The sequence below is a fragment of the Panthera uncia genome (genome assembly GCF_023721935.1).
Source record: "Panthera uncia isolate 11264 chromosome B2 unlocalized genomic scaffold, Puncia_PCG_1.0 HiC_scaffold_24, whole genome shotgun sequence".
In the NCBI taxonomy this organism is placed as follows: domain Eukaryota; kingdom Metazoa; phylum Chordata; class Mammalia; order Carnivora; family Felidae; genus Panthera; species Panthera uncia.
In genome coordinates this window covers 117753308-117776154 of record NW_026057580.1, presented here as the reverse complement: position 1 = coordinate 117776154, position 22847 = coordinate 117753308, and the positions used below count along the sequence as shown (strand labels likewise).

Genomic DNA, 22847 nt, shown 5'->3' with positions numbered 1-22847 from the left:
ACCCAGATGTTCACTCACTTCTCGCCTACTGTGCTCAACGCAGGATACGGATCAAAGATTTCTTCAGATTTCAGAGTTGTGAACGTACAAGGAAACAGGCCTCACAGGATCAGTGAGTCCTGACCCGCCTCCGGGCCGTGGCCATCAACCTACACCAGGTCCTTAAAAGGCCGAGCGGAGCCTCCCTGACCTACTTCACCGACGTGCTACTACCCTGCAGCCCCACTTATGGGGCCACGAGTCACAATCTCTAGTCGCTGGGATCAGGAGGCAATCGCTTCCGAAATTAAACACTGGGAGCGCACGTGGGGTGTAGACTGCTCAAGTCTCTTAGCTGTGGTGCGGCCTGAGCTCCCGCAGACAAAAGACCCTGCGAGCGCACAAGTTCTATGAGCACTGTTGTCAATTTCACAGTACACACAGAGTAACATTCCGATAACATTTCCCCCTTCTGGCGTATTTCAGAAACCTGTCAAATCTGGATGAAAATAACCTGTATTTGAGAGACACAACATCTCATGTGAATGAGAATTCATCATCTACCACACTTCACAGCTGGAATATTCTCATCACGTGCGGTGCCACCTGGAGCATTTTTTTTTTTTTTTTTAAACAGTTATTTCAACTCCAAGTCCTGACCCAAAATGAGGCACTGGAACCATCCAGGGCTTCCCCTGGACGCGGGCAGTTCCCTTCCATACCCGCAGAGTCCAAGCCCCCTAGGAATGTGTGGGATTTTGCCGGCTTTAAACAGCACAGGCAGTCCCAGTACATAGTCCCGGTCAGGAAGTGGCGTGCGACGTCCTCCTCAGCACCACGGATCGCTTCATCTTCCTGCCGCTCTCCCTGGTGCACGAGTGTTTTATTTACTTGCCGCCCCATCTCCGAGCTCCTTGGCGGCTCTTTTTTAAATCTCTGTATCTTGGCATTTGGTACAGCGTCTGCTCCACAGTATACACTCAACAAAGGTTTAGTTTATTAACAGGAAACAATCAGTGACGGAAAATGAAGAAAATAATGCAATATGGTCACACAGAAATTACACCAATGCATTACAAAGTAAGCAAAAGCAGCAAATAAACGATGAAGAACAATGGTTTCCATACAAAGTTGAAAAATACCAAGAACATGAAAAATACCAGTTTAGGGATGAAAGAAAAACTTGACATGAACATTCTTCTGCATTCTGAGTGCTTCTGAGGGGTACCTTGTGAGCTAAGAGGTGGACAGGTTGTGCTTTGCTACATCAGCAGAGTTGCAAGTGTAAAGCAACGGGGAAGTACGGACCTCTTGCCCCTCCCCCCCATCTCGCTGTGCTGGAAACCTCCGACTGACGGATCAGAGGGAAGCTTCTTCCCCGGTTCCTCAGTTCTTACGACTTCACAGTAACGGAAAACACAGATACGGCCTCCAGGGGTGGATTCTGAGTGAGCCAAGTGGCAGCGACCAAACTCACTGGATACAGTGGGGTTTGGCCGGAGCTGGGGAGTACGGGCAGGGGAGGCAGGTCATCTTCAAATGATGGACATCTTTCTTTTTGGAACATTTCACTCCTCTGTCCTTAGTAAAAGGACAGGGACCATCTCAGGGGTGTTGACGAACACGGAAGCGTGGCACCTGCAACAAACCCTTGCATTCCCCCCCCTGCTCACTCAACAGTGCTCCACAGACCGTTCACTCCCGCCTGAGCACCTCTCTTGCGCACACAGGACAGACCTGCAGCGCCTTTAAAGGCACAGACGAGTCTAAGTAACTCTCCCTCCGACAGCAGTGCTTCTAGCAGGTGGTTCCTGTACTGTCCTGACAGAAAGTCAAAAGTATATAAAATACTCATGTAGTTCGAAATTCAAAAGGCACAGAAAGTACACAATGAAAGGCAGCCTTCTTTTCCTGGCCTAATTGTCCACCCAGAAGCAAATCTTGAAAATCTGTTTTATGCACATACAATTAAGCAACTCAACACACATTTTTTTTTCTTTTTTCTGGACAAACATTAGAACACTCTTCAGGGCTGACACATGAAATACAGGCCATCTAGTCAAATGGGCAATCGTTGGGCCCCATTCACACCAACACCGGGGTTTTATCTAAAATTCAAGTCTCTGGATGTCCTGAATTCTATTTGTCGACTCTGCTACCCCTAAATTACCATTCGCACTGTTCTGCACCTTGTTTCTCTGCTTTTGCCTTTTTTAATTTGAGATATAACCCCAAGTTTTCCTAGTACCCTAAACATTAAGAGAAAACAAGCCCTTATACACAGAAGGCCATTTTGTCAAGAGCACTTTTGTTCGTACCCTAGGACAATTCTGCCCTTCCAGCTCTGCTTTTGCCTTTGCTCGTTTCCCAGGGCGAACTTCTGCAAGTTAGTTTCTGGTACGAAACACGGTCTGCCATACCACTTACAAAAGGGGGAGCGATGCGTTCATTGAAAGAAGGCTGAGCCACAGAGTGTTTCTTGTGTCCCAGGGGTGGTGAGAAACTGAACGTACGTTCACATCCCCACAACTATCAAATTTTTGAAGCTTACTGAAACAGAGCTTAGAGCGTATTTTCACTCACTATTTAGAAAAACAAACAAACTAGCTCTTCTTAAAAATGGAAAACTAGAAACACTCTGGTCAAACTTGGAGTATATGCTTTTTTTTTTTATACACAGCAGGTTAAAAAAAAAAAAAAAAGGAAGTGTTTTCTCCTTCCTAGTGCTCCATAACTTTACAGTATGAAATTAACAAACACATGAAAACATTAAAGAATCCTTTTCAGGAATAAAAAAATACAAAACACACAGTAAAAACAGGTCTTAGACTCTATGCATGTAGAATTATCAAAACAGGTGATAAACATCACTTGCTGAAATGTTCTTTACAAAGAACAAATGCCGAAGTTCCCAGTTCGGCTAATAACCAATGAAAATGTGCACAATCAGTTTGGAGGAAATGCAACAAACAGAAGATGCTAAAAGGTGGGTAAACTCTATACGGCATGGGAGAGCATTAGAATGTTACATTAACATGTAAAAAAATAACATTCAAAATATAAAAACAAAAAAAGAAATATTTCCATAAAACCAAAAACTACCTGTACTATGGAACGTCACAAAGACGCACACAAATTTGAGAAATTCTAAGTAAGAAAGTACATCTTCGCTAACAAGAAACAGATTTCAACCAGGAGAACAGAGCTAATCCTGGAAACGTCCTATAACGTGGTCGGAACATAAGCTGAGGGTGGATTCTCTTCCCCTTCAGCCTCCCAAATGTTGTCAGACACACACCACTGACTGGGACAGCCCTCCCCGCCGGCATCACAGCCAGGGTGCGTGACAGCAGGGCACCTGCCGCTCGTCTGGGCCTCATTCTTACCCACCACCCTCGCTCTCTTCCCGCCCCTGTCCCCTCCTCCCCCAGCTTCTCCCGGCTTCCTAACCTGCCTGGGCAGAGGAGGGGAAGGACAGGAATACCATTCCCGCCCTTCTTCGGCCGCAATCTCTCACTTAAGACTTAACCCGAATAAGGGAACCAGACGTTCCTATAAAAAACGCTTGTATTAAATGAAGCGAATGCTGCATACGGAGCACTTACTGATCCGGATAAGGTGACAGTACAGTCCGTTTCTTAGCATCAAGTTATTCGTATCAATTCAAAAACTCATGCAGAAAACGTCTGGTCAGGTAACACTGTTCTGCCCAAGACGTCCATTAGCGCTCTAGTCCCAGCAGTAGTAGGAAGCATAGCATTACCTTCGTAAGTGTGATAGCTGTAGTAGGCAAAGTGACTCCTTCTCCCTGGGACTAGGCGCACATGCACGGGGCCCAGGTGAAGGCAGCACCGGCAGGACAGAGGCCATGCGGAGCACGTGAAGAGGGAAGGAGGAGAGAGACAGGAGAGGGTGAGCTGTAGGAGGACACCTTTCAAAGGGTGAAAAGCACATTTCTCCCGCAGTTTTCAGGGCTGTGAGGACAAGACAACAGCGCTCCAGGCAGCGTGTGTGTTAGAAACCAATGCACACTGTTAAGGAAACACCAAGACATCAGGTCACGGAGCAGAAGAGCAAGGGTTAGTTCATCACATAGAAGACGAGCACCCAATGTGGCGGATTCCTTCTGTTAAAAGAACACACTTAAATCCAAATCAAAGAATAAAAGGACTTTTTACCACCCCTCCATCTCTGCAAAAGCCAGTGAGGACAGTATGAGCACACACCCACACCTCGGAAACACCGAGCCCGGGCCCAGCCTTGTGGATAGGTGCTTGGTGGGTAACACGTCCGGTGGAAATACAACACTGATCTGTTCAGGACAAACCCACATTTACCAGCATTATTTCCTCGTAAATGGAAACGAAATCCACCTCAGTCAGCATGCTGACTGCTCAACTAGTAATAACGTGAACTTGCAGGGCCCCCGGGGGCTCAGCAGGTTGAGTGTCCGACTTCAGCTCAGGTCATGGATCTCACAGCTCGTGAGTTCGAGCCCCGCGTCGGGCTCTGGGCTGGCAGCTCGGAGCCTGGAGCCTGCTTCGGATTCTGTGTCTCCCTCTATCTCTCTGTGCCCCTACCCACTCGCATTCTGTCTCTCTCTCAAAAATAAATGAACATTAAAAAAAAATTAAAAAAAACAAAAAACATGAACTTGCAAAAACAGCATGGCCCAGAAAACACAGCATGGCTTCGGCGAGGAAGGCCTCGGCCCGGCTCTCGTCTACCCGGGGGACCGACCGTGTGGCCGATGTGAATCACAGGCTCTTGTGGAACAAGGGCGAGGGAGGCGACCTGGCGGGCAGCCCGAGGCACTGGGGAAGGAGGTCAGACCACAGGGAGGCACCTGAGGGCGGGGACGGCTCTGGTACCTCGCCCTCCCCGGAGCAGAAGCTCCACCGTCAAGGTGGGTAAAGGCAGCAGGGCGCCAGCAAGGAGGGACACATGCGACCGAGAACCCCACGCACGGTGCGCCAACATCTAGAGAAAGGTTTCTCTGCAGGGTCTGTTCTCGTCCCACACACGTGCCTACAAAACTCCTTTGTGTTTAACAGGGTGACTACAAACATGAAATGAGCAGGGAAAATAGCAGTTCTCACTAGAATGTCAGTGGTCCAGGTCTCGGCAGGTCTCATCTGTCTTGCTGTGGCTGTACCTCGGAGGCCCCGACCAGGGAGGGCCTGACACGTGGTAAGTATCAATAGATACTTGTGAGACAGATGCACGGATGAATGCTCGCCCCGGCTCTGCTCCCCACGCAAACCCCCTTCCCACTGTCCTCTGAAAATTACCCCATGTCAGCTCTTTATCAGGTCCCTCCAGACAGACACTCCTGAATCCTCAAAAATTTAGGTTTGGAGAAAACCATTAGCTTCTAGCATGCAATGCAAACTTTCAAAAAGCAGACCCAATGATCCTAGAAACTTCTAAGTTCCGACACACCGGCTGGCCCTCAGATGCCGTCACTGCCTCAGATGGCCACCGTGTGCACACGCCCTCCGGTCGCACAGCAATACCGGGCCAGGGCTCCAAACCACAGCGACAAGTTTAAATGAACTTTTCGGTCAGAGAACCGAGGGACAAAGCAACACTGACACATTCCTCACAAACAGCTCACCGATTCTGATAATTCCTCAAACGTAACAAGTATAAAAACTACCACTTACAGCACACCGCCACCGATCATAAGTTACAGGGCATCGGCCCAAACCCTACTTTCCCGCGTCCACAGAGCCTGCCCGTGCCACCGGGTGCGGGACCACGTCTCGTAAACACCAACGCTCGAGAACCCAGGAAGAGAAGGACAGAATTCCTGTCTGAGCAACTCCAGACGACCTACATAGTCACTTGGGTTTGCAGCTTCTTCTGTAATTACTAATTGAGCTGTATCGGAAAGCAGTCCTGGGCACGAGAGCGCAATCTCTGTTCTTCAAAGCATTTCAGAATACGGGGGACACTCCACCATTTTAAGCCAATGAATAAAAAAGGATATAGTTGAGCTGAACGACCAAGAGGTCATGTGTGTATTTATATACATCACATACACACACATTTCACTCTACATCCAGGTGTGTGCACAAAACACCTCTGTAAGGACGTTCATAGAGTTCTTTGCCTCTGAGGCTACTTTAGAACAGCTTTAGAGAAAAGCTCTAAAAAGAAACCGAGCACTAACATGAAAAGAAACCCAGTCTGTTAGGATTCTAAAACCAAATATCCTCCCTCTTCTAGGTGGATTACTGTTCTGGTCAACTTAAAGGTACTCTTTCTCACACTGCTCACACATTCAACAGGACACTTACCCCACGTGTACCTGCTTGAATTAAATTTGCCCAAAGAGTACATTCCAGTTTGTCATTTTTAGGAGACTAAGTATTTTATAAGGTTATTTTGGGGAAAACATTTTTTAAAGACGTGTATCATTTGTCCTTAAACATCTCATACTCACGGTTTTAAATTTTGTTTTTCAATATTCATTTTTATCCATGTGAACTTTATTTTTATGCATAAACATACATGTCCCATATAACCTCAAGGTTCTGGGTTGTTTGTTTTGTTATTTTTTTTTTAAATGTCATCTTATGAGAGTAACTTTTTAAAAAATAAACGGTCTAAAAAAGGTTTTCAGCCAACTGAAAGAGTACTTAAACACAATTCCTTACAGGTAAAACATTTAAAGCTGAAACAACGTGCACCGATCATCCTTCTCACCTGGGCTGAGCTCCACCAGGTAGGGCAACTTCTCGGGCGGAAGTGCTGAGCCGTAGCCGGAACCCTCGGCTCTCTCTTTCCCTTTCACCAGCTTCCCGTCGACATGTTTCTTCGTTTTCTTCGGGACGTAGTCTGGCGGCCTCCTCTTCAACTGAAAGACTAAAACCCCTAGAACAGAATGTTGTAAATCATCAACCAGACTCAAACAGGCGAGGATGGCTGAGTGACTGATGGCCAACTCCCCTAAGATTTATCAGGAAAATATAACTTAATAACACCTTTCAAGGAATGATCGAGTGAAGGTTTACTCAATTTATACTTTTACTCAGTGGAGGAAATATTAGTCACTCGTACTCTGAAAAACTCTGGTAGCCATGTGCAAAGATTATTTTTTTAATTTTCAATGTTATTTTTGAGAGAGCGGGCGAGCAAGCGAGCACGATGAGCAGGGGAGGGGCAGAGAGAGAGGGAGACACAGAGTCCGAAGCAGGCTCCAGGCTCCGAGCTGTCCGCACAGAGCCCGACGTGGGGCTCGAACCCACAAACCAGGAGATCATGACCTGAGTTGCAGTCAACACTTAACCAACTGAGCCACCCAGGCGCCCCTGCAAAGATTATTTTAAATCAATGACTACCCAAGCATATTACATGCTTGAAAAATACCAGAGCATCAGTTTAAGAATAAATGAATGCTTATATTGGTAACTAACCCTATGATCAGTTTACACACACACACACACACACACCACCACACATACACAAATACATACACACAAAAATGTTTTTTAGTTGATCTGATTTTTAACTGAATTCACTCAGAATTCAAAGCAATCTGACTTTATAATACAGTTCACTTTTAAACAGTCTAGAGAAAGCACTAAGCACAAGTGTACTTTTTAAACTACCAACGTACATTCAAGCACTGATAGGATGAACTGGCAATAAATCTTTATGTCTTTATTACACAAAGGTCCTCCACTGAACGACAGTCAGCTTATCACGTGAAACTGAGAGCAAAATGAGATTTTATCAAAACATAGCTTTCAACCTTCCTGCTCTGAAACAATCAGCAGAAACTGAACAGTGAAAAGTCTGGTTTATTATCTGAAATGACCGAATTGCTGACAATCTTCGGGGCTGCAGGTTACAGTCCCCCCTGTAATCAATCCGCCCACCTGGTCAGCACAGACAGGACTCCGGCTCCTCCTACCACAGCGTGACAGCCCGCTCCGGGCCCACACCCCCGCTGCACGTGGGCTGAGTGTGGGTGGCCCTCAGGACAAGGGACCAGAGGAGCCATTCAGCAGGTCTGGGGAGGAGGGCACAGACAGCCACGCCCGCTCTCCTGCACCCCTGACAGTGTCACACGGCTGACACCCCAGGCAGAGGTTTAATGTAGCATATAAACGATTCTGTAACGAATAAAATTACCCTTTACCTCGGTCAGTTGGCCACTCCCTGAAGATCTGTAAAGGACACTCGTCATCGTCGAGGATCGTTTCTTTAGCACCGTTTTCATCCGAATGCTGGGCTCCAGGAGGCAGCATAACCTGAAAGGAACAAATAATTAACTGTGACGACACCAGGATTCAGAAAAAAGAACTTCCTGTAAATAAAAGTCACAACAGAATTAAACGGACCAAACCCCCAGTCCTCAAACCACCAACAATGGTGGAGGAGCACTGCGCGGAAGCGGCTTCCAACGCGGCTCAGCCTGCTGGCTGTGCCGCGTCTACTCACTTGCCTCTCTGGCCCCCCAAAAAACTAGCTGAGTGATTGTTTTGTTTTGTTTTGTTTTTTTTAAACAAACTCTTATGGAAGGACTGTACATACTGGTCAGATTGTGAGCAATTTCCTCAGGAGAGATCACTCTACTGTAGCTCAATCCCCCTGGTCCCTAACCCACTTGCGCACTCTCCGGTAACCATTTTTACAAAATAGTTTCATCTAAGGTGGGATCTCTCAGGATAGCCGTCACATAACAAAACAGAATAGCTTTCTCTTTTTTGTAGATAATAGCTTTATGATTAAATTTAATCAGGTCATTTAGATATACTACAGGGTTATTCACGCAACAGATGTTTTTAAGTGTCTGGTTTAAAATGCTGCATTCACGACGCTCTTAAAATTCATCATGCCATAATACTTATTACTTTATGTTTTCATGGTAGTCAAACAGTTCTCTGAATAACCTGGGAAAGCCCCAATAATCCAGAACAAAAATGAAGGGGACGGAGGCCCAGGGACCTCATGCACCTGCTGGATCGGCCCACCCTTCATTCAATTTGAAATACTAACACGTCACAACACGACTACAGAAAGTAAAATATGAGAAGCCAAGCCAGTGGCATCGGAACGTTATTTTCAACGTCCAGTACTGCAACAGAGTTCTGTTCACAGACCCTACCACCTAGATACGGCCTCACACTCACACACCAGATGGAGGAGACTCTTGGGCAGAAGCCTACAACATCTCCACACTGCTTCAGATTACCTTAAAAAGACAAATGCATTACAACACACCCTCTTGCTAAAGTAATTCATCTTTCCTCGTACTGCTTTGTCCTGAATTTGGTACCTTGGGCTTAGAACACACAGTTCAGGACCTGACCTTCACTCCTCTTTTGCGTCCTGGTCTTTGTCACACACCCTGGTAGATCCGGGCACGTAGAACTACTCAGAGCTCTCAGAGCAGGCCATGAATTCCATACTTCCCCGATTTCTTGGGCCTGAAGGCCGGTGACCCACTGGCCATGTCTAGCTCAACTACAGCTCTTCCAGGAGGCCTTCCCTGATTGCTCTCATTTCAGCACTCCATGTTTCTCTTCTCATTCTTGGCTTCTCTGTAAGTTCCTTTAAAGACAGCTGTTGTTTTTGTAACCTAGCAGAGTATCCAACAAGAGGAACTTAAATATTTGTAGAATAATTGAACAGCCAGAACAACGATGAGCATGGAAGAGCTACGTACCACGAAGCTAGCAAGATGGCAAGCCAAGAAAGAAAACAGGATTAAAACGGTAATCACCTCCGTATTGCCTACGAAGCAGAATTTGCAAGGATGTGATAGAACAGAAAACCCAAAGCAGGAGACCCTCAAAAGAGACTCAAGTGACCTCAAAGAGGCCCGTCACTACAAGCCCAAAGCAGGCTCTTACAACCTCATGACCCTGATTAAGGTGCCCTTACACTTCTGAAGTTCATCCGTAAAAGTACAGCAGAAATGAAGGAAAGGGAAAAGATGATAAAGTTCATCACCGTGTATTATATCGAACGCACCTTTACGCGGAACCGAGTATTATTTAATGGTCCACGGTCCCCTGGCGGACACTTAAGCGATCCCAAGTACGGAGCACAAGGTCAGGCCCCGGTAACCGAGTCCTGCCCCGGGTGACCACAGAGTAGCAGGGGCAGGACTCGTACACTACCGATTTACTGACTTTATTCTGACCAGGAACACCGTTTATAGCCGCTGCTGACCCCAAGTGTAAGGAGCGCGTATCCAAATCCACCCTTATCCGTGGGCCCAATTAGGTGCTTCCCGTGGGTACAGCAGTTCTCACCACGCGCTCAACGGAAGGCAAGGGTCCCCAGGGCCCAACCACCGCAGGGCCTCCTCTACTTCAGACGTCACCGCCAGGAGAAAATGCACCAGAACGTCCTGGACCTTCAGGATTTTCCCTCCAGAGGGAAGACACAATTACCTTGGTCACCTGCTCTCCCGACCTGACCCGAGGCACCCCCCCTCCCCAAAGTACGGTGCAATTTCAGGTCACGATACAGTTTCTCTATCTATGAACGCTAATAGCCAGAAACCCAGTATAAAATATACTTTTGCACATCTGGAAGCACGGTTTCCCCTTGCAACTCACCAATCCTAGTTCTTACTCTTCCCTAGTAAGACCAAAGAAACGAAAGAGCACATCAACACCAAACGCTCGTGGTCACCTACCTTCCCCACCCCACGGAGACACGAGCTTTGAGGCGCTTCGTCCCCATTCCCAATCATGCAGGATCACTGTGGAAAAAGTGAAATACAGAAAAGCCCAAGGAAGAAACGAACCACACTGTGAGAGAACTATTTTTACGACCACGCTTTTGGCAATGACCTTCACCCATCTACCTCACGTAAGAGGCTCACATCTGCATTGCACGTGGTATTTCAAAGTCTTCCATTCCCTGCCCTTCCCCTCACGTCGGCGGGTAGTGACCTGGAGCGTACCCTTCCCACGCATCCACCTTGCTCTATGGTCACGGATGCACACACAGGGGTTCACGTTGCTTCATTTTATTTTACGGTAATTGTTTTTCCAAATAAAGGGTGTTTTGTAAGATGGGTTTAATTCATCATGTTTCACAGCCACAGGTATTCAATGGTACGGACGGGCATCCCTTCAGTGATGGGTGCGGAGTTTGCTTCTTACTACCTGCTGTAACACACGGGAATGAGAACAAGCCCTCACAGAAACACACTCGGGAATTCACTAGCCCCTTGTTTTAGATAGACCGTAACACTTATCACCTTGTTTATAAACACCATTCTCAATCTCAAACGCTACGTCCACTCTGAAGCGGGTGCTCTGTAGGATGACTGCACAGATGCCCTCCAGACCCTCCTTCGCCACCACTGCCGGGATGACCTCCTGTGCCGGACTCTATTCTGGGAGCCTGGCTGGATCTTTCCCTTTCTTGGCCCACTCCGCCCATCGTGCCGGAGAATACCCTGCGGTACCTTTTTGAGAAAGGCTGAATGGGTGGTAAGTTTGGCCTTACGGGTTTTGAAAGGTCTTCGTTCCATGTACCTACCGTTTGACAATCTGGACTGGAAACCATTCCACTCTGAATTAGAAAGCTACATGTATTCCAGACTCCGTGACCACTACTGAAATGACTGGCAGCAATCTTGCCCCCCAATCCTTTATGTGAGACTTGAATCTTTCTCCTTGGAATCCTTGCTTTCTTTTCTCTAGTTTTCTACAATTTCAAAACAGTATGCCCTGGTTTGGATCTTTTTCAGTAACTGTACCATTATTCAGTGGGCCTTTTCAAACCAGCAACTCAAACCCTCCTGTTCTGGGAGATATTCTAGTACATTTCTTTGGTAACTTCTCTCTCTCCCCATGTCCTCTTGCTTTCTCTATCTGACCCTCCTTTAGGTAAGTGTTAGGTATTCTACTGCGGATCTAACTTTCTGATCTTTTCGTTTTGTTCTACACTTGGCATGTTTCCTTACCTTTATCTTTCACCCCTTTTATTGATACTTTTCTCCTATCCCTTATTTACTTACATTTATAAACTTCTAAGGTCTGAGTGTCCCTTCTTACAGGACTTATTTGGTCTTATTCCACAGATACACGGTCTTCCTTATTGTCCGAGTCTCTCGGTCTTTGAACACTTCCGTCTGCTTTCTGTCTTATCTCATCTGTGTTCTTTTGCCTGTTTGGGTTGGTCTTTCGTCTCAAAGGTGTTTCAGTGTCTGTTGAACCTTGGCCGTCCGTTCATGTTCAACAGTGAGTCACGAGAGACCTCAAGGTGAGGGCCGTACGTACGTGTGTATGCACGAGGATTCCTGCCAGGAGGCCTGAGGTTACTGGACCGGCGCTTCCACAGGTCAGTTTGCATACACATCCTTCTCACGTGGCCAGAGAGTGCCTTCTGGGAGAAGTCCTTAAATCTTCTGGCCGTCGGCATCCTGGGCAGAGGCTTCCGCTCCACCCTCCCGCTTTCGGTCAAGACCCCTGCCGTGCCCTGTGTGCCCGTTACCCCCAAACACAAGGCCTCCTCCCCATCGGGTCGACCACAGCCTTCACGCGGAGACAAGAGACGGCAGTTGGAATGGGAAGGAAACGTGGTGGAGTCCGCTGCTTCTGGAACCCTTCAACCCAATAGGATTTAGCTCCGCTTTCAATGTGGAGTCGGGAAGTGCTAAAGCAGCTCATTCCTGGGTCCGCGTGGGCTCGTGACATGGGCACTAGCAAGCTCCTCCCTGGCGGGTTCTCTCCGTAGGCTTTCTGCGGCCCAATGAGCGGGACACCTGTCACCTGCTTCTTCAGAAATTCACTCACAACCCTATCTTCCGCCATCTCTCCTCTCATTCTCTTCGTTCTTGAGCACTTACACAAGTTTTTATTTCTTTGTTGTCATTTTAATGGGAAAAACAATCTGTTCTCTCATCTATTTTCAGCTGACAATTCAACTATATTTATCAAACTACAAAATCTACCAAACCGTTTTTCCAACTGAATATAACTTCTTAGCTTTTCAACAAAATTAAAAGGCATAAAACTCAACAGACTCTTTTACTTAATTCAATCTAGCTAATAAAAGAGGTCTTAGACCTCTACTCCGAGCACTACAAAATACTACTGGGAGCACAGAGATCACACACACAGAGGTGCACTCTGTCCACAGCCTAGAAGACCGGAGACTGAGGACAGGGTGTCCCCTGACTTATCTAGAGTCCATGCAAATCCAGTCACGACTCCAGCAGGTTCTGTGCAGAAATGGACAAGCTGATTCTGAAATTTATTCAGAAACATAAATAATACAGAATAACTGAAGCAATTTTTAAAAGCAAAAACAGGGGCCCCTGGGTGGCTCGGTCTGTTAAATATCCAACTTTGGCTCAGGTCATGATCTGACAGCTCATGGGTTCAAGCCCTGCGTCGGGCTCCGTGCTGACAGCTCAGAGCCTGGAGCCTGCTTCAGATTCTGTGTCTCCCTCTCTCTCTCTGCCCCCCCCCCCCCCCACGCACATGTGCGCGGTCTCTCAAAAATAAATATTAGAAAAAATAAAAGCAAGAACAAAATTGGGACTTATTTACCTGATTTTAAGACTTATTATCAATCTGGTTATTGATACAGTGTGGTGTTCACAAAAAGATAAAATACAGATTAACAGACTCCAGAAATAGAACCACACACACATACGGCCAATTGATTTTCAGCAAAGACGTTAAAGCACTCAACAGGGAAAAAAAGAAAGTCCTTTTAACAAATGGTGCTGGGTCAACCAATTATCTGCACCGGAAAAAATGAACACCTGCCCTGATCTCACACCAACATATAGACGCTAACTTGAAATGGAACAGAGACCAAAACGTAAAAACTAAAGTACAAAACTTCAGGAGGAAACTGTTTGCAACCTCAAAAGAGGTAAATTCTTACAGAGAACACAAAAATAATAGAAGGCTTAAAAAAAAAAAATGTATTCTCTAAAGGGCATCATTAAAAAAATGAAAAGGCAAACCAAGCCACAGACTGGGGAAAAATATTCACAACACATGTATCCTACAAAGGACTTAACACAGAACTATCAAGAGGGAAATTAAAACCGTTTGCCACACGGACATCCCATTATACCCTATCAGAAAGGCTGATTCTTTTTTTTTTCTCAAAAGTATTTACTTTTGAGAGACAGAGCATGAGCGGGGCAGGGGCAGAGAGAGAGGGAGACACAGAATCCGAAGCGGGCTCCAGGCTTCAGCCTCCGAGCCATCAGCACAGAGCCCGACGCGGGGCTCGAACCCACGAACCGCGAGATCACGGCCTGAGCCGAAGTCGGACGCCCGACCGACAGAGCCCCCCGGGCGCCCCAGAATGGCCGATTCTTAAAATAATTGACAGTATCAAACACAAATGAGGAAGTAAAGCAACCACAACGTGATTTAATTGCTTTGGAAAACAGTTTCAAAGTTTCCTAAAAAGTTACACATACACCTGCCACCCAGCATTTACTTAAGAAACCAGGTCTGTGAGGACACCTGCACACACATGCTCAGAGCAGCCTGACCGTAACCGCCCAAACCCCAACACCGGGAACAACCCAAATGCCCGTCAGCAGGTAAGCGGGTGAAAGCACCGCAAACCATCCATATAGCGAAATACTGCTCAGCAACCGGAAGGAAGCCAGTGTAGACACGCCAAGCACGCGGCCGACCCCGAGCTCCCGGCGCCGAGTGGAGGAAAGCAGGCAGAAAGACCGCTGGCTACACGACGCCATTTATGTGCAGTTCTAGTCCACGAAACCAAGCGCCAGAGAGCACTACCTGGGATGGAGACGGGGTAAGGGACTTTCGAAGGTGGGGGGGTGTTCCTGGGGTGGGGGTCGGTACTGGGGACACCGCAGACTTCAAATACGCACGGTTACTGCCTCTACTTACTCCCCGGTCATCTTGTGCGGCGGGGGCACTATGGCAAGTCATACATCACGGTTTCGTAATCAACTGCTAAGATGGGGAAAGGAAGGGATTTATTTCTTCTAAAACTCCACTGCCAGGAGGAGATTTTGCCAGAGAAATCCCGGTAATGAAGAAGTCAGCATTTCCTCGTGACTGACTTAAGGGTTAAGAACTTTCCAAGGAGTCTGCCTCAGGAGAGAAACCCTGCTTGATCTCACTTAGTGTCAGCCACTCAGCTGTGAGGAAAAGCATCTCATGGTCTCTGAGTACCAGGGTGAGAGACGCAGGCCTTATCTCCAAGACAGTCTGGCTACTAAACACACCGACCAAACGCTCGTTAGAACAGCAAACTGGAGTCCACTTAAGAGTGGGACTGTCACGAGGTATCTCAGTGAAAACCTTAAGACGACATCATGAAAAACACGAAGTCACCTATGTACACAAAATAAGAACTAAAGATATGTGTATACAAAAGCGTGGGCAGTGGTTATCCTTTGGTATTAGAACTATGGGTGATTTTATCGTCTTCACCTTTTTACACTTTTTCTTATCATAAGAACATGTATTACTTCTGTAACAGAAGGGGGATTTAACACAGGGTTTCCACGTATTACATTTTAAATGATACAGTGCGAAGAAAACCAGCCTACGCTGAACTTCACTCAAAGGCTATCTTGCCACTTGAACGAGAAGTGCCGGCATGTGTAGCACTGGTAAGTTCTGGCTGCGTAGTCACTTACCCGGGCGATGCAGTAATCTTTAGGGTTCTCCTTCTCCAGACCGTATTTCTCTAGAGCCTCGGCCACAGCAAAGTCAGCAGGATCCGTGGTGGACAGCAGGATTGTCTTGTAGGGAATGTTCGGTTTTAAGCTATCTGCATAAATTCTCAGTGTTCCACCTGAAAAAAACCATGCAGACATCTTTGAGCACTCCTTTATTTTCTCCCAGTAACCGAGACAGCTAACGTTTATGATCACTTTAAAAAAGGGCATCTAAGTTCCGGTTGTAATGAACGCAACGATGAAATCTGTGTTCCTAATTCCATACTCCTTTCCTGCTAGGCAACACACGTGAACAGTCACCTGCTGATCCAGTAACACCGTATGCTGACTAGTCCTGTGCGACAGAACGGATCCTGTTCCCTCTTCAAGCCCAAGTAGCTCTTATAACGATGAACCCACTTTCACCATGGTTCGAAGATGAGAAAAGGAAGAAACTCCACGGTGTTCCGACAGTGCTGCCTGTCAACGATTTAGCACACGCGAACTCACACAGAGGCCCGTGTTCCGATGCTGAGGACGCAGCCATGAACAGTCCAGTGTCCTGCCCTTCAAACAGCTTCTACTCTAGGTGTGGGGTGCGGGGGGTGGGGGGAAAGAGCGACAAGAAAACCTGAGATGGCGGCACGCGTTGTGAAAAACACAAGCATGGTGGTAAGAAAGACCGTAACCGAGAGCTTCCTAAGCTCGTGGGACCGTTAAGCCTTCTCGAAGATGGACACCCGCCACGAGCCCCGGATGGCCAGCAGCGGCGGCCTCATGGCCACCTGAGGACCTCTCTGGGCAGGGGGCGAGCAGGTGCTAAGGCCTTCAGCTGGCACAGGTCCGGAAGGCTCACTGGCCAGAGATGCACCCGAGGGAAGGCAGGGAAAACGCAGTCAGGCTGACCGAGGCCAGACCACGTGGGACTTTGCAAACCATGATCGTGAGGATCGTGAGGGTCTGGGTTTTACTCTAGCTGAAGTGGGAGCCACCGGAAGGCCTCAGTGGCACGTGTGCCCGTGCCACGTCGGGAGGCGGGCACAATGCCACCGGTGCTCTCCTAAGCGGCCGGGTTCCGGCTGAAGGAGAGCCGCAGAGGGGACGCCGTCCCAGCAGGGAGGCCAGCTGTTAAAGCGCGTGCTCCACTAGCCCAAGGTGCTCCCTTCTGGCTTCATCGTGCCCCGCTGCCAAAGGCACATTCGGGGCAATTTATAAGGAAAACACGTACAAGAGAGCGAGTAAGAACCATTTTGCAGACACAGGCAACCTGTCCGTACTGTGCCCATCAGACAACCAAGGAGCAAACCAGAACGCCTGTTCTGACAGCTGATGAGGGGGCCTCGTGCCCTCCCTTAGGAGGCTACCAAAACACGCGAGTGGTCAGACATCTGATTTTTCTGAAAAACGTGGCATCTGCTCGAAGTCTAGACAAGTACTTTGCAACCCCAAGGTACAGACTGCAGAGAATCAAACGCTTTTTGTCTGAAAAAACTTAAGGTCGGGGCTTCCCAGAAAACCATTTTCAAGAGTCAGTATGGCTCCTACAGATACACAATTTCGAGCAGCATTTCTTCTAAGGGACACGCCGCCATGAGGCGGCTGGAAAACTCAGGCTCACGTGGCCAAACTTCAGTACTGGATGGGTTACTTTTGGCATCCGTTTACCCATCTACATCTAACTTGGTTTCAGCGTACTGAGTGTTGAGAGGGTCTAATTCAAACAGTTTCCGGTTTATAAGCCTAACACCACGGTGTGTTTGTCACGGAGGCAGGCACCACCCTCCGTGCTGAGGAGGAAGAGTGGAGCAGCCCAGTCAAATGGACTGAAACTCATTTGCATCAATGTACGTTTCGGTCTCTGATGAAGGCAGGACCGGAGACGAGTACACGGAGGCCCGCACCTCTCCAGGACCCCAAGTGCGGGACCCCGGTCACAGCTGGCACTCCCAACACGGGTCGTGAGGACGCCGAGGCGGGAGAATTCCCACACGGTCGCCGACGGTGTCGCAGTAAGAAATCCGTGGCTGTAACTGGTGCTCATGCCCCGTGCCACGCATCAGCTACCTGAGACGCACGGGACGCTTCCGGGCCAGCTCCTCGGAGGACACCACAGAGCGTGCCTGAGTGCTTAACCGTGCTTTACAAAGCCCAGGGGGGAAGCTTCCTACGGGCCGAGTCCGATGGGCCGTGAAGGGAGTTCAGTCATCAGAACCGAGGGGGCAAACTGTCAGGCTGACAAGACAGGGAAGTAATAGACTGAGCGGTCACTCTCGTTACACTCACCCGCACGTGACCACATCCCACGGCTTCTACCGACAGGACAGCTAAACCAGTAACTGTAACAGGTTACGAGAATACATTTTTGTTTTTTTTTTTTAGTTTATTTTGACAGAGTGTGCACAAGCAGGGGAGAGGAAGAGAAAGAGAGAAAATATCCCCAGGTTCCACACTGTCAGCACAGAACCCCAGGTGGGGCTCGGCCCCACAAACCATGAGATCATGACCTAAGCTGAAATCAAAACTCAGATGTTTAACCAACTCACCCCCCCGCCCCCGCCCCGGGCGACTAGTCACATTATATGATCACTTCGCAGTGTATAAGAGGGTTGAATCATCACAGTGTATACCTGAAACTAACAATGTTTGTCAATTCTACTTCATTTTATTAATTTATTTTTTTTAAGACAGAGTGCAAGCCAGGCAAAGGGGCAGAGGGAGAGAGAATCTCAAGCAGTCTCCATATTCGGCACTGAGCCCGATGTGCGGCTTGATCCCACAAACCTTGAGATCGTGACCTAAGCCAGACGCTTAGCCAATAAGCCACCCAGGTGTCCTGAGAACATAGTTTTCTAAGTCATTTATTAAAGACAAACAAAATAGCTGAACTTAATATATTTGACTGGTTAATATTAACCACAGCTATTTTGCTAACAATATTTAGGTTTTCAGTGTCTCCTGGAAGTCTGGAGAGAAAACTATTCCTTCTACCCCCATCCCTCTAAAGCTCTACTTCTTAGATGTTCTGCTAGTTTTCCTAACTCCTTGGAGACTGTTTTGCTTCGTTTCCTCCTTTCACTGCCCAGTCCTCTTAACAGTGGCCTCAAGTCTTCCCGTTACCTACATACTTTCTACAAAAAGAATCTCACCCACGCCCAGTGCCATTACCTGGCAACCATAAATTACTCCCCAACTCTCTCCCTCCATCAGACACTGCTGCCCAGTGCCTGGTCTAGACACACTGCCCTTCCAGCTCAAAACAGCCCCCCGATCACACCGGCACCTCAGCAAAACCTATCTTCCGCTCACAAACGTCCTCTCGTTCCAGAGCAGCAACACCCATCCCAGGAAAACGGGCGTTATCCAGAATGCCTCCCCTCCCAAGTAGAATCCAGTCTGCTCTGGGTCTGTTAACTCCGCCTCTTAGGAACCTGGTGCACCCCTTCGCTCTCAGTGGCCGCGCTCAGAGACGGGTCCCCCGCGAGCAGCAGGCGCCCACTTCCAAAGCGACTCCCTCAGATCCAACTTCTACTCTGCTCCCACAGTCACCACTCCAATTTGAAGCCGAGGCGGAGTTAAAAAGCTCTCTGAGGGGCGCCTGGCTGGCTCAGTCGGTTCAGCGTCCGACTTCGACTCAGGTCACGATCTCACACTCCGTGAGTTCGAGCCCCGCGTCGGGCTCTGTGCTGACAGCTCGGAGCCTGGAGCCTGCTTTGGATTCTGTATCTCCCTCTCTCTCTGCCCCTCCCCTGCTCGTGCTCTGTCTCTCTCAATAATAAATGTTAAAAGAAAAAATTAAAAAATAAAATACACACACACACACACACACCATGCTGGGTACATCTGCCTTAGGAATTATTAAAGCACATTACATTTTTAAGAAGCAAACCTCTAAAATCAGAAACAAAATAAAACAAATATAAGTCAATATGCAGAGGAATCAAATAGGTGATTTCCAAACACAGTAATTTTTTCTCTTTTCAGATTAAATTCTAGTTAGTTAACATATTTGGTAAAACTGGCTTCAGAGGTAGAACTGAGTGCTTCATCACTTACATGCAACACCCAGTGCTCATCCCAACAAGTGCCCTCCTCAGTGCCCATCCCCCACCCACTTCCCTCGGTTTCTCTACCCTTAAGAGTCTCTTAGGGTTTGCCTCCCTCTTTCTCTTCTCCCCTTCCCATACATTCATCTGTTCTGTTCTTAAATTCCACGAGTGAAATCATATGGTATTGGTCTTTCTCGGACTTATCTCGCTTAGCCTAATAATACCCTCCAGTTCCACCCATGTTGTTGCAAATGGCAAGATTTCATTCTTTCTCATCACCGAATAACATTCCCCTGTATATATACACGCTACATTTTCTTTATCCATTCATCGGTCAGCAGACATGTGGGCTCTTTCCTTAGTTTGGCTGTTGTTGACAGTGCTGCTAGAAACACTGGGGGGGATGTGCCCCTTCAAATAGCTGTGTTGTTGTTTTTTTATCTTCCAAAGAAGATATCCAGATGGCTGACACACGAAAAGATGCTCAACATCACTCATCACCAGGGAAACACAGATCAAAACCATGATGAGATACCATCTCACACCTGTCAGGATGACTAAAATTAATAACCCAAGAAACAACAGGTGTTGGCGAGGATGGGAAGAAAGAGGGACCCTTATGCACGCACTGTTGGTGGGAATGCAAACTGGTGCAGCCACTCTGGGAAACTGTATGCGGTTTCCTTAAGAAGTTAAAAGTAGGGGCGCCTGGTTAAGCATCCGACTTCGGCTCAGGTCACGATCTCGTGGTTCATGAGTTTGAGCCCCACGTCAGACTCTGTGCTGACAGCTCGGAGCCTGGAGCCTGGAGCCTGGAGCCTGGAGCCTGCTTCGGATTCTGTCTCCCTCTCTGCCCTTCCCTGGCTTACACCCTGTGTGTCTCTCGCTCTCAAAAATAAAAAAAAAGTTAAAGACAGAACTTCCCTATGATCTAGGAATCACACACTAGATAGACATTTACCCAAACTAGTTGGTTATTTGACAATATAACTTTACAAGATACACTCACAAGCAAGTTTCCCAAGAAGCTTCAAATTTTTTCACGATCATACTGTTGCTAATAACAGTATCACTTTGCTTTTTCCTATAATAAATCGTAATGTCAAAATAAAACAATTAGACGTTATTGGTGTCAGGTGGAGAGAATTTAGCCTAAGAAAGGCTAGACTGCCTGAAACCGAAGCAGTAAGAAACACGTACTAGAAGTCAGCTAGCTCTGTCCACTGAAGGGGGGGCGAGCGAACACTACGCAGCACCAGGGAGCTCTCCGAGCAACCAGAAAGAGCGAGCATTTGTAAGAGAAACAGCCACCTTCCTAGTCTGGGGCAGCACATTCCCAAGGTGAGCCCCGGTGTCCTGTCACGCAGGGAGACTCCCCAAGACCACCGGGGACACGTCAAAGCCTCAGGTGCCAGGTGGAAGAGACCCTTGCTGTCTCAAAGTGACAATTCAGGAACCAGTAAGGAAGGACAGTAACTGCAACAGACGGAAAGACACTGACAAGTTTTAACTCCACGAATTCGTTAAAAAGCTCACAACCACTGCTCACCGGTGGATGCTGGTACGGGAGGTATTTCCGCCCCGCTCCCTCTCCCCGCAAAAAGCTACCCCACCTCCTCCCCTAACCAAGGAAGCAGAGCCGGAGGAAAACCAGGGTACACCTGGATGCAGTCGGCAAAATCCCCAAGACAAATAACCCGGGTCTCCACCGCACACCAGTAAGGACGAGAAGCAGGAGGGCAGACAAGAGGAAAGGGAATCGCAACGAACGCCAGCCCGACCAGGTGCCACCTGCAGGTGCTATCTGGATCCCACTCCGGGGAGGGATCATGGGAGGCTGTCGGGAAGAAGCCAACGACGACCAGACAGTCTGAGGCCCTGGGGGAACTGCCGTCAAGGCTTCGGTAAGGGACAACAGTGCCGTGCTTCCTTTCTATTTCCCAGGAACCTTCACCTTCGGGAAAGTGCACGGACATAGAGGATGAAATCCCGAGAAATCTGCGAAGCGGCGCAGATGTGGGAGCAGAGAGGAGGCCGGGGCGGTCGAGGGCGGAGGCCGGGTAACAGGCCCACGGGGGGTTCGCCGCATCTCTCTGTTGTGTTGTACGTACTCGGAAGTTTCCAGAACCCAAGAATTTAAAACACGAGCTGCACCGGGGAGGAGGGCCTAACCAGACCCATCGCTGACGGGCCCCGGGCCCCAGGCAGAGACCCGGGGCCGGCGCGGCGGCCCCGCCCCCGCGCACGCGCACCTGAGTCCGGCCGCCCGTCCGAGCTCCGGAACTCCTGCATCCGCCTCTCCAGCTTCTGCTGCCGCCGGCGCTTCATGACCACCTCGGGGTTGGAGATCGTGCGCGTGAAGCTGGTCTCGGGCATGTCTTTGTAAACCTCGGCGGCCAGTCGGGAATTCTCGCTGCAAGAAAAAGAGGCGCCAGCGGCGTCCGCTCAGGGTCGCACGGGAAACCGCTCCGCCGCAGTCACACAGCGGTGACGGCGGCAGGTGCTCCCCGGCTCGCTCCGCAGCGGGCCAGGGTCTGCACGCACTGGTACCTGGTGCCCATCGGGACTGTGGACAACCCGGTCCCTCTCGACGCAAGCTAGTACACGGAGGAGAAACGGATCATTAAGATCTTATAGCCAGTTTACGTAACAGCCCAATTGCTGTGCATTCGCTAACCAGGCTAGAAGAAAAACGTGCAAATTACACGTCTGGAATTTCCACCAGTGTTTTCCTAAAAATAGACCAAATGAGTGACAAACATTCCAACCACAAGAAATAAAGAACCGAATATACTTTTGGTAAAAGGCTTTTAAAATTATAGTAAATCTTGAACTCTAATAGCATGATTCTTGAACTAAAAGATTTAACATTCACTTTCTTGAAGGTAAATTTTCCTAAGAAAATTGCCCCAGCGGCTCCTCCGACAAGCAATCAGCTGTCCAGAGGGCAGAGTTTTTGAAAACTGCATATTCAGGTAAGGCGGATAAAAGACTCAATTTCGATAAATACACTTTAAGAGGTCATTTTTAATCCTAAAAATCATTTAATTAGGGGCACCTGGGTGGCTCAGTCGGTTGAGCGTCCCACTTCGGCTCAGGTCACGATCTTGCAGTTTGTGACTTAGAACCCTGTGTCGGGCTCTGTGCTGACACCCCGGGGCCTGCTTCAGATT

At 48.3% G+C, this 22847-nt stretch overlaps 1 protein-coding gene across 10 annotated transcripts in view; it reads right to left on the bottom strand.

Annotated features, from left to right (window-relative positions):
* The window catches only part of AFDN (afadin, adherens junction formation factor), a 363400-nt gene that overhangs the window by 74511 nt on the left and 266042 nt on the right, over window positions 1-22847 (bottom strand). For all 10 annotated transcript variants that reach the window (XM_049654600.1, XM_049654602.1, XM_049654599.1 and 7 more), the window contains exons 5-8: window positions 21927-22087; window positions 15608-15765; window positions 8129-8240; window positions 6691-6858 (exon numbers count right to left, since the gene is read on the bottom strand). In XM_049654600.1, coding sequence (XP_049510557.1) covers window positions 6691-6858; window positions 8129-8240; window positions 15608-15765; window positions 21927-22087 — 599 coding nt within the window. The remainder of the gene's footprint in view (window positions 1-6690; window positions 6859-8128; window positions 8241-15607; window positions 15766-21926; window positions 22088-22847) is intronic.